Here is a 17,701-nt window from a genome sequence, read left to right as displayed (position 1 = left end):
CATAAGTACAGTAACTTTGAACCTCTGGATCTCTGTAACATACGATATCAAAACAGATAAAACATCTTAAGCATATACGGTAAAAATTTCAATGATTTGCCATTAATAGGCATCATAGACATCATAGACATGGTCATATTCACAATCAGTACTTTTAACATGCTGAAAATCAAAGTTTTTCGCGTGTAACTTGACAACCGGCAGAGCTTTTCGAAAACTGGGGAAAAAGTGTTTCTAGATCAATAATCTACAGAAAATTTCTAATTTCTAAGTTCCCTGAGAATATCATCTTTAAAAAAATCACGTTTTCTCAGGAATCACCCAATAAATGGTGTTTATCAAGCCACTTAAGAATCACTCTACACCATCATAATACAAAGGAACCAATTGATTTGCTCAATTTGCCTGGGGGCTAGAAGCAGTGTGCAGCATTTAAATTACAACCCTTTACTGTGCGATAGCTACAGTATGCCAGTTCGTTCAGAAGATACACAAATGTTTGCTACGCAAAGGAATAACCAAAACATTTGACCCCTTACATCTTTGAGCAATAGACAAAAATCTCATTTTCATGGTCATGTTAATACGGACTAGTAGAAAACAATATATTTCCTGCATTTATTAAGTGAATATACTTATCAAGATTTCACACAAAAACAAGAGATCAATGACAGAAAACAATACACCAACAGTGACAAAATATATGCCACAACTATTACATCAGTAAAAATTCTCCAATTATAAGGTATTCATTAGTCAATGAATCTACAAGGAAAAGTAAAAGCACAACGGTACCTATAGCTGAACTCTATTTAGAAATAACATGCAAGTTAAGAACTAACCAGGTATGATTACATATATGTGCAGTTACCAGGATTGTTAAGACAACATGTAAAACCTTACAAGTTTTGATATTACTGCTATATATCACTACTGAAGTCATTGTAGCCTCATAACATGTTCAATTGTGCCTCTTTTTCGTATACACATGAAATAAGGTCTGCCATGGGCAACAGTTAATCTACACAATATTAGGGACACTATTTTTTGTATGCTGCAATGCACCTGCCCCGATACCATTGTTGTTTGTTTCAACAATGAAAAACAAGGTTGGATACTTTTTGAACAACCCCTGTATCTATTTTTCCATCCTTTCTGATCCTGGCTTTCTAATTTTATCTCCTTTTTAAATGATTTATTCATGAGTGTTCATTTCAACTATTGGTTTTAGTTCCCGATTAGTAATGCTTCTTTTCGAGACAGCATACACATAATGGTACATTCCAATTTTTGCATTGGTTTCTGGCTTCCCAGAGCACTTTGTTTTGTGGAAACAACACATTAGTGCATTAGCAAACTTGACTTTTAATGTTCATTCACAATACCATCTGAAAAATGGCTTTCGGTAAATCTTAAAGAGGATTCTCGTTATTGGAGCGTCTGTCTGCCGGCTTTTCTGTATTCTGTTCCATATTTTACTAAAATAGCCATGAAAAATAGGTGAAACTCTACAAGTGCCATTTTTTTTTTTGCACTGTAACTGACCTTTGGCAAGCATTAGCTTTTAAAATTCACTAATCCAGAAAACAAACGAAAGTTTCATAAATCATTTCACACACTTCCACACAGTAGAGTGTCACAACAGTAAACTTCAGTACACTGAGGTTTATTGACTTTTTCACCAGAATTTCTTTCCTGCTTCTCTCTTGTAACATCACAGATTAACAATCAAAGTCACATAACAAACTAAGCTTCTCCTCACTTCAGTCACCTCTGTAGTTTTGTTCTCCTCACGTCAGTTACCTCTGCAGTTTTGTTATGTTGCGCCTGTTGTCTGAACAGTTGTGCTTACGGCTGTTCCACGGTTGTGAAGCCAGAGATCCAGGTCTGGAAAGGAATACCATTGTAGAGATGTCCCTGCTCAAAATATGGTCTCTTAAGTGTTGTCACATAGCCACTACTGAGCGAGGTGGCGCAGTAGTTAGCACACTGGACTTGCATTCAAGAGGATGATGGTTCAAACCAAAGTCCGGCCATCCTGATTTATGTTTTCCATGATTTCCCTAAATCTCTTCAGGCAAATGCCGGAATGGTTCCTTTGAAAGGGCATGGCTGACTTCCTTCCCCATCCTTCCCTAATCTGATGGAACCGATGACCTCGCTGCTTGGTCCACTTTCATCAAAATAAAGCTTCTGTTATGGACTAAATGTGCTGTGAAACATTGTACAAACTTTTAATCAACAAAATTCCTAATTTTAAATAAACTGTCACCACCTGTGACGCCACACCTGCTACTGAAGTGTAGCGATTTTCGAAAGTAAAATAAAACGGCATCGGGACATTATTTTGCTGAAAACTGGAGTTGTCAGGCTATAAGTATGGACCAATATTCGTTTTCAACTTTTTACTTTGATCCATTACAAGATAAATAGCAACAAAACAAAGTTCTTCAAATCCAGTATCATTCTGCCTTGACAATCAAGAATGCATAGATTCACAAGTATATTCCTTTGTGTATACACAAAATCAACGTGTTTTGTCTGCCATAAAATTCTGACAGAGTATTATAAAAAAATATACAATGCTCAAGTCATTAACCAGATGACATTTGCGCCCTGAAACCGACTGATCAAATGCATGCTTTAATGGCTGGAAATTTATCTGTTTCCAATCAAAAGTGACACTAAGGTTTGCACTGTTCCAAAGTGTTTTGCTATCATATTCCGATTCATCCGATTCTGAACATCTGCCAACTTCATATTTTGTAGAAGTGTCAAACTAGTGTGCTGTTACCAGGTGATGTATAGGGCTGAGTACAATTATTTTGAGCTTCTGCTGAAGACTCAACACTGCTACAATGTAAGACCATTCATAAACACTATCACTCCTAGTATCTCAATCATCTTTCAACCCACACAAATGCGGTAACGTGACAGTTACCTCACTGAAAATGTTAAGTTCATATTGAGAAAAACCACAGAATGCCTAGTCAAAATCTAGAATAAGAGCCCACAGTAACAAACGTAAATGAACATGAACCATGTAGCTGGAACACTGAAAATCTAAGGGAAAGAACAGTGCGGAAATTATTCTCTGCTTGTTGACACGTCTGGAACCTGCAGGTTCCTGTGACTCAGCAGGCTTACACTTGTCCTCAGCAGTGAGGGGGCAGGTGGAATGGGGCATGTAAACACATCAACCCACAGATCACACACAAAATGCAACCACAGCACTGGGAAACAGCAAAGGATGGCAAGTTCACTTGTCCACAGAAGTCAAAGTGTTAACAATATTCCTTGGCAGGTGGATGATTGCCAAGAACAGGCCCCTGGTTTCCACAATATTGCACCAAAATTTTGGAAGAAAGATATAATTTATAGTTGTGCGAGTCCCACCTTCAGTCTATACACTTGAGTAAAATCAACTCAAAGTTTAAAATAAAGTAGAAAATTTCCTACATTCAAAGTATGCCTTTGTTTTAATGTGAACTTTAGTTCCAACATTATAAAACACATTACCACATTTGCGGATAATTGCAAATATCTCTCCTACTGCACTTAGCTCCATAGTCTATATAATTTGTTGCAAGAGCAATTACACTATTCAGCTCCTTTACAGGCTTCATGCTCACTGTCATTCTTTCCACTCTTTCAATAGCAACATTTCAGTGAAAGTCAACCCTCTCTTGAAAAACAACATTTTTCTGTACAAAATGTTCTTTCTTTCTTTGTATAGGTAATCCCAATGCATACTGAGTTACACACATTACCAATAATGCATACTCTCCAACTTATTCCTTAAATTTAATTTAGTCGTGCCTTGATCGTATGCAACAGAACCTTGCACCATACTATAAACTCTTTATCACCAAACCTAAAGTTCCACTATCACATCCAACCATTTGGAAGCTGGTGGTAAAAATAATTGTCACTAAACAATGGGTCATTCCATGTCAGTTCAACCAGGGGCTCCAGCTCATAGTCTCAGATTTGACTGAAATTCAGTACCCTAATTCTACCATGTGTGGAACACTCATGTACAAAGTATTAGTTTCCCCTGCCAATTAGTTCCAGAATTATGACTTGTGAAAGAAGGTGGCATGACCCAGAAATTGCAACACGCATCTGGCAATCTACCTTCAGACCCAACTTCAGGTCTTAATAACTTTGAAACTATTCCACAAAGTCCAGTGAAATTTTTACAACCCAGTAACATCCACTTAGAGAACACACTATGAATCAAAACGCCAACAACATATTTCTGAGGGAAGATAAATTCCGAAGTGTGATTAAAAAAATGTAATACGTTAAAAGGTACATATTGTAGGTGCCCTCTATGGCAAATATAATTCACTCAAAAAGGGTATGAATTTTTTTGTGGTAAGCTTAATGTGGCCTAAACACACACAGAACTCATCATGCCCATATCAGTCACAAAAACAGAGTTACATACACACAAAAATTTGAAAAATTACCTGAAAAACATGGATTTTCTAAGTGTGGTAGCACAAAAGGGACAAGTGCTATCCAAGCCAAATTTCACACACTGCATAAGTAGACCATAATGATATATATCTCAAAATTTCAGCATGTTATTGCAAGACAGTTGTGTACAATGGAAGTTGACAGAGGTATTTGGTGATGTGGCCATTGTACCACAACACAATTTTGTAAAAACATATCGTAAACTGTTCTGACTCTTCTTATCCTCTCCCACAACTGTTTAATCACTAAGCAACAACATACAGACAGATTAACACAACTTATCATTAATGTTTACTGCACCTTAACAGCTAAAAACCAGTCAATTGTGCTTTGAACAGAAGTTCTCCCACACTTTAGCTACTGTACTCTGTACATTGAGCAGCAAATTGTACTGTCTTCCTGGCACTGTGGTAGGAACTGGAAATGCCTATGAATATGTTCAAAAGGAATCTAACAGCTGTATGCTAAACATGGCCAATGAAATGATCTTGCTGGTGCCATTAAGTTCACAAATACATCACCTTCTGCTTCACAGCACTCTGCAACACATCCTAAGTACCATTTGTCATCCTAAACAGCAATAACATAGCAATCTGGTTGTATGTTGCTGCTTTTGCTTCTGAATCCTGAGTTACACACACTGTGAAGACACATGTTGTGCATGAATCTATAGTTATAACCGAACAGTCTGCTCACCTGCACATTGTCAGAGTTCTCTGGAGAGAACTAATAATGGCTCCTTGTGCCTGCAGCAGTTTTAACGTGTTCTAGTCTGCTTTTTAGCCACTCTTTGACTGATTTCACCTCATCTTTCGAAACACAGAATGATTGTATGCGAGAGATATTTTTCTGTACCCAGGTAAATAATTGAAGAGGTGTTAGAATGTGACCTCCTATAGGGTGCTGCAGACTAGTTCGTGATGCCATGCGCTTAATGGTAGCACCAATACCATCACATACATTTTTACCATGACTTGTTGCGAAAAAAATTCCATTCTGCATGAATCTGAAAATCATGATAATGCATGCATAAATTTTGGAGATTTTTACAGTTTTTGTACTATTAGCTGCCCCATCACTGAAGTATTTCGCAAAATGTATGTGAGGCAGCTAGTTTTTCACATATGCCATGACAGTGCGAATGTTGGCATGAACTGCAGTGGCATCATGAATTAAAAGTCACTAAAATCGCACAGGTTCATGACAGACACATCACCTGATTCACCTCTATAGTAAATCACAAATGGCTGGAGAGTTGCTTGACTGTTGTCCCAATGATATCCTTGGATGGCATCTTTAACTATAAATTCATAATTTTCAGAAAAGTCTAGTATTTACTATAATTTCATCTTGTTTCAAATTACCCTTACAAAACTGGAGATATGCTGATTCTGCTGTTGCTGTGAAGCTGAGTGTGGTCAGTTTGTCTGGTTTTTGACAACACATTTCAACAAAATCTTCCACTGTACTTTGCTTTGTTTCAAGACTTGTGAGATCCATGTGTGCCCATTGTTTATACGAAACAAGTTCACCATACAGTTTGTTATTCGTGTGTTCTGCAAGAACATCAGCTTAGCATTGTGATGGGTATCACATACACAAACATTGTGTGTGCCCCTTGCACTTACAGGCACAACCCATTTTGGCCGAAGATTGAAAAAATATGATAAACCTACTTTAGTATTGGGATACTTTTCCTTGAATCCTACATACAGTTCTGATATGTTGCATAGCAACAGTCTTTTTTGCATCTGTACACATACATTTCCCATTTTCACCGTTACCTAGTCTTTTTTCCAGGCATTATTCGGCGGTAGTCATTATTTTCATAAAACTTCGACACTAAAACCTTTATTTCTGAACTAAATTGCTTACCCTGAGCCTGCTGAAGTTGTGAAAGCACTCCTTGGGTTGCTTTTATTTTCCTAGCTTCCTTTTCCACGTATGTAGAAACATTGAATTCCTTTGCAGTGTAGTCAATACACCAGCTAGAAGGTGCAAGGGTAAGAATAGCCACTTTTTTTCTGGCATGTGGATATGACATTTTTCTTTCAAATCCATGCACAATTTTGTCCAAATCAGAGCATTTCTGGCATGATTTCTGTTTCTTTGGAGCACATAGTTCTTCCTCTTCCACCATTAGTGTGTCAGCTATTTTGTGTTTTAATTCAATTTCAGCTTCTTGTAGTTTTCTTCTACCATAGCTGGACCTGTCTCTTTTCCCAACTTTGTGCGTCTTCATGGGAGACAAACCAAGAGCAGTCTTTGAAGTATTTAACTGCTCATCCGCTTTGGTTGTAGGTGGCTGATACTCTTCGTCACTGTCATGTAAATTATCAGAATATTCTTCACATTTTAGCAGTGTAACACACCTGGAACATAACTTTTGTCCTGGTTTCATGTTAAGTCCCATGCACTTATTCACTTTCAATACTGATTTTATATCAATTTCTGAGGCTGCACTTCACTGTCTTCTTATGAATCCGAAATGGATCAAAACAACTTCTTTGTAGGAAAGAATACTTATCCAGAAACACTTTCATATGATAATAACAAACCCTAAAGTTTCCTGGAACTGTACTACTACTGCCCACAGGGTTTATCCCGGACCTCCATAGCAACATATCTTGGTCCGATTCATCCAGATCATACAGTACAAAAGGAATGCCACATTTTGTTCATTATGTTGTTTTATGACATTCAGATGCTTGTGCTCTACTGATACCGCAACTTGTTTAAACAAAAGCACCACTAGTACACTCTTCTGTCTCCAAACTGACTTTCCACAACAGTACTGACCTGTCTGAACTAGAATCTTAAAAACATGAGTAACCTGTAATTGTTGTTTGTTTCCTTTGTTGTTCCTGCCTAACAATGACTCATTCTGTCCCTGAAAACTAATGTTGTTTAACTTTCTGTTGCCTGGTGGTTCCGAAGAATTGCTGCAGCTTTATCTGAAGCAAGCTGTCTGCATCATCACTATTACTTGCTAAATCGTGTTAAAAGAAACACAACCAAATACATCTCTTTCAAATTTTATTGGACACAAATGCCTTGCAATAACAAGTTGAAATTTGGCTTGGATATCACTTGTTCCTTTTGTGCTACCACACTTCGAAAATCCATGTTTTTCAGGTAATTTTTCAAGTTTTTGTATTTTCGTGTGCATGTAACTCTGTTCGTGTGACACATGGGAAAGATGAGACATTAAGCTTACCACAAAAATTATATTTGGCATAGAGGGTGTGGTGTCACCGCTAGACACCACACTTGCTAGGTGGTAGCTTTAAATCGGCCGCGGTCCATTAGTACATGTCGGACCCGCGTGTCGCCACTGTCAGGATCGCAGACCGAGCGCCACCACAAGGCAGGTCTCGAGAGACTGACTAGCACTCGCCCCAGTTGTACGACGACTTTGCTAGCGACTACACTGACGAAGCCTTTCTCTCATTTGCCGAGAGACAGTTAGAATAGCCTTCAGCTAAGTCCATGGCTACGACCTAGCAAGGCGCCATTAGTTACTTCATGAATCTAAAGAGTCTCACTTGTATCATCAAGAATGCTGTATACCAAAGGACGATATAAAAGTTAAGTGTTCTAGTAGCTACGTTCTTTTCTTTATCACATTCATCACGTATCCTGTTCCAGACTTCGCGCCAGTCGGCGTGTGTGTACGTGTGCCCTTTCGGCTACCCGTCTCTGTGGACTGGCTGCCTTGTCAGTCCACTACAGAGGACACCTACAATATGTACCTTTTAACATATTACATTTTTTTTTAATCACATTTTGGAATTTTTTTATTTTCCTCAGAAATATGTTATTGGTGTTTTGATTCATACTGTGTGTTCTCTATGTGGATGTTACTGGGTTGTAAAAAATTCACTGGACTGTGCGGAATAGTTCCAAAGTTGTTAAGACTTAAAGTTGGGTCTGAAGGTAGATTGCCAGATGCGGGTTGCAAGTTCTGGGTCCCGCCACCTTCTTTCAAAAGCTGTAATTCTGAACTAATTGGCAGGGGAACTTAAAATTTTGTACATGAATGTTCCACACTTGGTAGCATTGGTATGCTAAATTTCAGCCAAATCTGAGACTATTAGCTGGAACATTTTCTCAAATTGGTTGAATTGATATGGAATGAACCCAGATGTTTACCTCAGAGGTTGAAAAACAAATCCAACCACTACCACTAAGACACAGATGTCTAATTAAGCCTCTAGCAAGACATTCCACCACAAGACCACAAAATCCAATAAGTGGAACTCATTACATACCACAAATGCTGAACAATGCCACACATTTTACCACACCATTAGAGGATATGAAGTACATTATGGCCTCAGAGTTAATGCAAATGTTCTTTTTCTTACCTTTACATCCAACTATCTCTCCAGTCAATGTTGTTCATGTCCTTTTGGACTATTTCTGAACAAAAACTTACGTTTTTGATTACAAAATCAAGAACTTGCCTAATTTTAAGGTAAGTTATTGAAACTCCTGTTTGAAAAAAAAAAGAAAGAAAAAACCACTTTTGTTACTATATATTTGAGGTCCTTTCACTTGGTTCCCAAAAATGTGTATCTCATTTATAATTATCACTTTTGTACATGAAAGCTTTATCCACTTACAAAACAAACACATAATGGTTTGTTCTTAGATCTGGAAAATTTGTGAACTTTCCACAATGAGACCCCTATGACATTTAGAATCTGAGGATGATGTTACTATGTATATACTAAATAATTACGTCAAAGACAACTGGACTTATGTATTCTGTACTGGCAGTAAATGAGTAACTTTGTTACATATTAGACACTTGGATCCATTGTGCAGTTTGTGAACTGCAGGCCACTGGGAGTAGAAGTGCACTTAACAGGCTCAGCTGCAGTTAGTAACTATTAATGTAGTGAAAGGTAGGAAGTGAACATAACAAATCATGCATCAGATGGTTAGACAAGATGGCAGAACCAATGAATATATACCAATATATACAAAAACCAGTAACCAACTTTATAATCAACAGCAAGATCAAAAATCATCAATCTCGCACTGTCCATGTCAGAAAAAAAGTAGTACATTTTATCCAATGTATCATACTGTTGTGCCAAATGGTCGAACGATGAATAAATGAGTAAATAAATTCTATTAGGGTACAATGGCCTACAGTAGAAAGAAGTTAATAATTAAAGTTGCACAGTATACACTTCTATTTCTGTTAATACTAATGAATATTTGCAAAATTGCATGCATAATCAGATTGTTATCTTTACTATTTTCCACAATACACACACACACACACACACACACACACACACACACACACACACACACACACACACACTTTTGCTTGCAGCCTCTCTGATGAGGGAGAATTTAGTTTTTAATTTCAGGATTTGGAGTGATTCTACATGTTGAATGAAATCTGCAGAAGTAAAACTATATCCAGAAGTCACATTTCTCTGCAGCATACTTCACCTCCATAGAGGGCACAAATGGTTTCTAATAAGGTGATTCCAACTGTGTTGTTACATACATCAAAAATTATTTTATATATGATCGATAAATCAAAAAGTTCTGCACATGCACAAACTGATTCTGCAAAACTTTTTGGAAATGAATGCCAAAACATGTACTACAACAAAATTGAACTTCCAAAACTTTGTTGTAAGAATCAATCTGGATAACATAAAATAGGACTGCATAAAAGGCGTTCAACAGTTGATTCATCATCAACGCTGTGAAAAGAAAATTCAAGTTCTTTTTCTTGCACTTCCCATCTCGTGCCACACGTACAAAACGGCTGAATTGCGGAGAGATTGATGACTAAATGGATTCCACCTACGAAGTAGACAAATTAACGCAACCCAAAAATCGCAAAAAATAGGGATGAAATTTAAACTAGTGCAAACGTTAAGACCCTGTGACAAGCAGAAATCGCGTGACATTACCATATTTTACTGCAGTTGAGCTACTCGTCAGCATACACAATTCTTCAAAACGACTGGTGTAACACACTTAACAGGCGTGCAACACGAAGTTCATTACGTTTAGGAGCTGTTTGCGTAATGTATTTTTTGTGTCTGAAAACATAATACAACTTCATAGGCATCAATTAACCCACGAAGAAGAAATACAATTTTGGAATGCCGGAACCTCTTTGAAAGCTGCAGATTTCCTCTAAGTCACTAGCGATAATTTAAACAATTCTAAAAACGAGTAAACGACGCAAACTACACAACAAAGTACCTTTCAAAACTTTCTTCGCGCACTGGAATACGGTGGTTCACTACCAATTCATTTACGTTCTACCGGCTAAGTTGGATAGAGGGTACACTGCTGATAAGTAAGGCTTAAATAACCAAAATAAAGAAAAAAACTTATCGTCACTAAACGGCTCTTGCTATCATGTTATCCAAATAATCTTTCCAGCAATATTAAGCAAGGTGCTGATCAATAGTACTCCCTGTTATTACAAATGAATTGTTCATGCAGTTTAATCGTTTACTGTGGCACATGTCAACCAGGGGAAAGCGTAAAAACACCGGAGATCATTACCTAAGAATCAGTTAACGTCTTTCCTACTTTTAACTTAGGAAATACTCCTAAATTCCTACCTCTTTCTACTCGGGTAAAATGGCCGAAAACCAAGGATGTTACACCAAAGACTGCGTTCTGCGAACTATGAATTGAACACTCGACTTCAACTTTTAAGTTCCGTAATAATGCGAAGCTGTAGATGCTGCCAAAATATTGAAACATTTAGCAATCGTTTAATTTCCTGAATCCATTTAATTAGATAATAGTGCAAATATCGACTCAGCTTTCAATACGAATGCAGATTCTGGATTATTCTTTCTCGATAGATTTTTCTTCCGCTTGCGTTTATCGAAATTCTCGACGATGACGAAACGTATATCCTACCGACTTTTCCACACTTTTCAATTCACATCGATTATTAGCGGCTTTCTGACAAGTTTAAAAGGCTGCTCATAAAAAGAAGAGACGACATAGTCTGCCCCACTCAGTTCCACGAGAATTAAAAACGACAACAAACGTGAATGGCGTTATTGTTGCTACTAAATATTGTCAATAGCATCACCAAACAATGTTGGAATAAACCAGTAATTAGTGCAATATTAGAATGGTGTGTTTGCATTAACTTCATGATCTATCAAATTGTGAAACATAAACTTTGAACAAGAAAAAAGTAATGGAGTGAAAACGAAATTAATGGTGTAATTTCAAATAAGGACATTCATGCGTGACACATTTAACCTTAGTCGAAGCATCCTTGTCGCGGCCCGATTAAGGTAAAAGAGGGAAAGAATCTTAATATACAATTTTATCACCGGTTCTACATCTTTTCATACTCGTATAACGTCACACATACTACGTCAAGGTAAATCAGTGTTTCAGTCATCGGTGTTGTTGACTGCCTTTTTTAGGTGAATTAGGTACATATCTTTGCCGATAGTGCTGTTGCGCTAAACGAGAAGAATACAAATGGGAATGCTAGCTACTTGTGTAAATTTCATGGACGCTCGGAGCGTTGGAAGGTAGATATTTTCCATTGACAGATAGGCATGAGTGCTTCATCGAAAAATGTTGTCGTTGTGGTTTGACAACTTTGTTGTATATTATGACAATTTATCCATGTACTACGTTGTAAGTGTAATTATGTCATTCATGGCACTTTTTCTGGCGTGGTGGTACAGTTACTACAATAATGGAACAGAACTAACTTCTGACCAAGCTCTGATGGTAAGTACATAGTAAAGAGCAGCCGTTCCCTTTACATATGTGTAAGCAGGTGAGGACTGTGTGTCGTGAACTATGTAACGACAATGATTTTTAAAAAGAAAACGTCCCATTTCAGAGCGAAAATAACCAATGTGAAGGCGCCGTATCTAAGAGCGGACTGCTAAAGAAAATAAAATTGGCTCGTCATGAGGCAATTGAACAAGAATTGGCAGCAGGACTCACAGACCAGCAGCTCCAGCAAGAGAGAGAGTAACTAACCAAAAGAAATAATAATAAATTTAACAGAATGCATTTTTAGATGTGTGTGTGAAAGATCTAAAGAGTATAACCGTATTTAATTAATGTGTTTCGCGTTTGAGAGTACAGAAACTTTTGTTTTTAGAGTTTTTGTTTGTCTATACACTTCTCCCAGCAGGAAAGACAAAACTAAAATATATACAGTATGCAAGATTTGGAATCAAAAATCACTGAATGAAGTTAAGGTTTCTAAAGGATATATTTGCACTGTTAAATGTTTTCATATTCCCTTACATTTCACATCCTAACTTGAAAACAAGTTGAATGGTGGTGCTCAGATGTATGGTACATGTGGCTAGTGCTCAGGATTTTGTCCTATGCACATTTTAATGCAACAAAAAGTAAAGCTCTGCCTCATGTTGTAATAGTTCTCTGATTCTGAATAAAGTAAATTACTATTTATTGCAGCAGAAGAAAAAAAGAAAAACCAGATCATCGCCTTGCGGTAAACTCTGTGATATATTACATTGCTAATGCTTATGTTAGAGTTTCTGCGGATTGGGATTTTCTTCAAACCAATATTGATGTGCTCTGGTTGTCTTAATTGGCTTACTGTGTTCTTTTTAGTGTATTGCATCTCTTCATGGAACACAGTTGATGCCCATTTGTTTAAATACTCGCAGAAATTTAAATGCCAAAAGTAATAAAAAGACAAAAATATATCATTACTGGTTCCAGAGTTAGAACAGTTTTCCTCCATTGCAAGCATTATATATATTTACAAGAGGATTAGAAGTAGTGATCTATAAAACTATCTCCCAGTATCACTGACAATCATTTGTTTTAGAACAAGTACTGAGCTCAAATATAATTCTGTGCCTCCTACTTGCCAGCTAACTTCCAAAAACATTGGTCATGTGAAACCCAATTCGCACTTATCCCATATAACATCCAGAAATCCATGCAGCATGGCAACAAGGTTGACATAGTATACCTTGATTTCCAAACAGAATGGGAGACAATGCTCACATAAACACACATTAACAAACATTATCAACTAAATTTGTGAGAGTAGATTGAACATGTCTAGGGTATTGAGGACACAGCATATTATCTTGGATGAAGGATCATTGACATATATATTTATTTAAACATGAAATCATGATATGGGGCACAAGTTATAGCAATACGTTGCTGTAGGATCATAAACCTTTCTGTTACATAAATTTTTAAATATACATGCACTCTAATGGACAGAATGTAAATACATATACATCACAATGATTCTAAGCAGCGATCTGTATTTTAAAATATAAAGTCAACATGAGCAATATTATTTTTATTTATTTAACCATCTTCACATTCATGGTTAATACATTTTGGGTGGAATTAAAATTACAGGTGACACATATTTTGTCTACATAAATTCAGCAACAGAATAAAAGCTGGAGCATTACATCGGTAACATTCTTCCCGAAAAAGTTTCGACTGACCAAGGCAGGCTAATTTTTTGTAGAGCAAACTGCCTATGTACCTCATACTGTCATGGCATTTACCTGGTGTCTGATGTTTCAGATGAATGTTACCATCATGACATTGTGATGATCACACACATTATTACTTGTTTTAAGAGGTTGTTTTCATAGAGCCAGTGTAAGAACCTTTCACAACTGTCAACTATCTCAGCTCTCATCTCATCTTCTCAGCCTTTTCCCACATCATGTGGGGTTGGCATTGCTTTGCTGGGTCCTCCTCTTCCACAAGTGCCTATCCAGTGCTTCTTCTTCGAGCCATCCTTTCTTCCATAGGTCCGCTGCTACCTTGTCTTTCCATCTCAGTTTCGGTATTCCTCTTCTCCGTGATCCTTCAACACCATAGCCTACTTTCTTGGATCTTTTTCCCTATGGGCCCCACTTTCACTTTTCCCCTGTGTTCCCCTGATGTACTCATTCCGTAGTCTATCCTTTCGTGTCACTGCACTCATCCACCTTAACATTCTCATTTTTGCCACTTCCATATCTTTCTCTTGGGCTTTTGTAATTGGCCAAGTTTCTGCGCTATACAGCATCGCAGGCCTCGCCACAAACTTGTGAAGCTTTCCTTTCATTCTGCAGCCAACCTTCTTTTCACCCAGTACTCTGCTCAGTTTCCTCCAGTTCAACCATCCACTATTCATCCTGTGTTGTATTTCGGCCTCCAGTCCACCATCACTTCGCATTTAAGAGCCTAGGTATTTAAATTTCTTGACCAGCCTCAGTTATTCTCCTTCCAGGTTAATATATAGATCTTTGGCACCCTTTGTACACATATACTCTGTTTTCACCGTGCTAATTCTCATTCCCCTTTCCTCTAGAGCTTTTCTCCACTGTTCAAGCTTGTCTTGAAATGCCTCCTGGGTGGGTTCACAGATTACAACATCATCGGCAAACATCATGCTCCAAGGTGCCTCTTTTTTTCACATCTTTGACTAGTACATCCATGACAAGGTCAAAGAGATATGGGCTGAGAGCAGATCTCTGATGTAGTCCAAATCTCACTGGAAATGCATTTGTTGCACCTGCACTGCTCCTGACTTGTGTCATTGCACCTTCATACATGTCTTCTACCACCCTGATATATTTTTCTGTCAGGCATTTACTTCTCAGACATTTCCATATCTCTTGCCTCGGCACTCTGTCATATGCCTTCTCAAGATTGATAAAGGCCATATGCATTTCGGCTTGTACTTCTCTGTGCCTCTCCATCAGTTACCTTAGTGCAAATATTGTGTCGGTTGTTCCTTTTCCTGGCATAAATCCAAACTGTTCTTCATATACTTCAGTTTCTAGACGCAACCTCTTCTCAATTATCCTTTCCCAGATCTTCATTGTGTAGGACATCAGTTTAATCCCTGTCTAATTGCCACAGTTTTGGGTATCTCCTTTCCCCTTATTTATGGGAACCAGTATACTGCTTTTCCATGCATGTGGCATTCTTTCTCCTTTCCAGATCTTCTGCATTAAAGCCCAGAGAATATCAGTTCCCTGTTCTCCCAGACTTTTCCATGCTTCTATTGGGATTTGGTGTGCCCCTAGGGCCTTCCCATTTTTCATTTTCTTCATCGTGTGTTTGACTTCTTCTCTACTTATACTTTGTGCCATTCCTTCATTTATATCACTATCCTCATACTTCTGTCATACATTTTCCTCACTCAATTGCCTTTCAAAGTACTCCCACTACCTATTCAGGATTTTCTCAAGGTCGTGTAATACTACACCTGATTCATCCTCATTGATTTTATGTCCTTGGTTGCCTTATCTCTTGCTTTAGCAATCCGTAAGAGTTGCCTGCCATCCTGTCTTCTTTCCAGCTCTTCATATGCCTCTTCCATTGCCTCAGCCTTTGCTTTTACCACTGTTCTTTTTGCCTTCTTTTTTGCAGTCTTGTAGGCTTCCCTATCCTCCTGTCTTCCTGTTAAGTCCCATTGTGGTTCCCCTCCACCCCCCCCCCCCCCCGCACTCTCACTTTTATCACTTTCTGAACCTCCTCATTCCACCACCATGCCTCCTCATCTTCTGGTGCTCCCTTTCCTGTTGTTACACCCAGCACATCTTTTCCAGCTTTTGTAATTACATTGCTATAATAACTCCACCACTCCTGTACATCCTCTGGTAATTTAACTTCTCTTAATACTGTTTCCTTGAACTTTTCTTGCAACACTTCTTTCAGTTTCCACCACTTTATACTTTGTTCTCCTCGCTTGATACGTTTACATTTTGTCCCCACTACCATTTCATAATCGGCCTCTACAAGTTTGTGATGCGCAACCACACTTTCACTGTATATAACCGTGGTATTCTTTATTTCCTTTATGTGTTTCCTTCTGGACAACAAGTAATCTAACTGACTTTTATGGTCTCCACTTCTGTACATTATAAGTTGTTCTCTTGTACAACTGAAGTAGGTATTGGCGATCATTAGGTCAAATGATACGGCGTATTCTGCAATCTTGTGCCCTGCTGCATTTCTTTCTCCATAACTCCATCCACCATGAATTCTATCTTCTCCACTCCTCCTCTCACCAACATGTTCCAATTATCACCCTTTCATTGTATGGCGTTTCCATTGTTACTCCATCTAGGATTTTCCAAAATTTGTCCTTCTCTTCCTCCGAACACACTGTCTGGGGTGTATACACACGTAGAACTGTGATGACTTCTCCTCCGATAGTAAGTTTTATGCTCATGATTATGTCATTGATTCTACCCATTACACAGACTTCTTGTTTTAGATCTTTATCCACAATAATCCCTACTCCATTTCTGGACTCTTTGTCTGCACTGCTATAGAACAACTTGTATCCTTCTGCCAATAGTTTGGCTTTGTCACCCTTCCACCTGGTCTCTTGTAAGCACAGGATATTTACCTTCCTTTTTTGCACCATGTCTACAATCTCTCGACTCTTTCCCTTCAATGTTCGTATGTTTAACGTTACGACTCTGATTTTGCACTTCATTCCTTCTTTCGCACCCTCGTCTTTTGTTGGATTCTTCACAAAATGTCTCTCCCGGAGATCCGATTGGGAGATTATTACTCCAGAACATTTACTTTGAGAAGTATCCACTGTTGTTTTGGTTTGGGCACAAGTGGTTCCCCCCCCCCCCCCTTCCTGATGCCAACCCTCCTCCTTTATCCGGGCTCGGGACCAGCAACAGCAGTTAACGAGCTACTCAATCCACTCATTACCTGTTGCAGGCGGAGTTATGTCAGCTCTCATCTTCTGTGGAGAAATGTTACAAGAGAGTATGTTTGTAACACTGGCAAATAACACAGTTATTGTGAGATTAGGTGTTGTAGTCATTGATAAAGAGAAGGAAGAGGGGAGGACCTAAGGTTGAGAGACTCTTGATATAATTGGTATTATATATGAATAGCTCATTTTTTCCGTCATGTGTTATTATTTCTACTAGCTGCCCTCTGTTTGATAGATATGACTGAATCCACTCATTACAGTCTTTTCTTATACTTTAATCCTCCAGTTCACTTAAGAGCAGTGTGTGTCTGATTAGATCAAACACCTTTATCATATCAGTGAAAAGCCCAGAAGCATAATGTTTTTCATTACATGCATGTATTATGTGGTAAGTAAATGAAAATAGCCTCATTAATGGATTTATTTAGAAAAACAGCACTATTGTGCTGCTAGTAGGGAGCTATTTTAAAGAAAGGACATTACTTGAGT

The 17,701-nt window shown here is 38.0% G+C and overlaps 2 protein-coding genes across 3 annotated transcripts in view; one reads left to right on the top strand and one right to left on the bottom strand.

The window, feature by feature from the left end:
* The window catches only part of LOC126253418 (cytochrome c oxidase subunit 6B1), a 35,133-nt gene extending 23,889 nt beyond the window's left edge, over positions 1 to 11,244 (bottom strand). Inside the window, exon 1 of one of the 2 annotated variants that reach the window (XM_049954741.1) lies at positions 11,097 to 11,244. The gene's annotated coding sequence lies outside the window, so the exon portion shown is untranslated. Of the gene's footprint in view, positions 1 to 11,037; positions 11,063 to 11,096 lie in introns of those variants that run through there. The other variant, XM_049954742.1, reaches the window with a different exon arrangement.
* A 614-nt stretch (positions 11,245 to 11,858) lies between these two features.
* LOC126253417 (uncharacterized) overlaps positions 11,859 to 17,701 on the top strand; it is a 54,816-nt gene continuing 48,973 nt past the window's right edge. The window contains exons 1-2 of the mRNA XM_049954739.1: positions 11,859 to 12,243; positions 12,359 to 12,492. Of these exons, the coding sequence (XP_049810696.1) occupies positions 12,085 to 12,243; positions 12,359 to 12,492 (293 nt within the window). The 5' untranslated portion in view covers positions 11,859 to 12,084. The remainder of the gene's footprint in view (positions 12,244 to 12,358; positions 12,493 to 17,701) is intronic.

Source organism: Schistocerca nitens, chromosome 4, assembly GCF_023898315.1.
Source record: "Schistocerca nitens isolate TAMUIC-IGC-003100 chromosome 4, iqSchNite1.1, whole genome shotgun sequence".
Taxonomy (NCBI): Eukaryota; Metazoa; Arthropoda; class Insecta; order Orthoptera; family Acrididae; genus Schistocerca; species Schistocerca nitens.
Note: the sequence above shows the minus strand (reverse complement) of the source record. Positions and strands in the feature narration are given on the sequence as shown.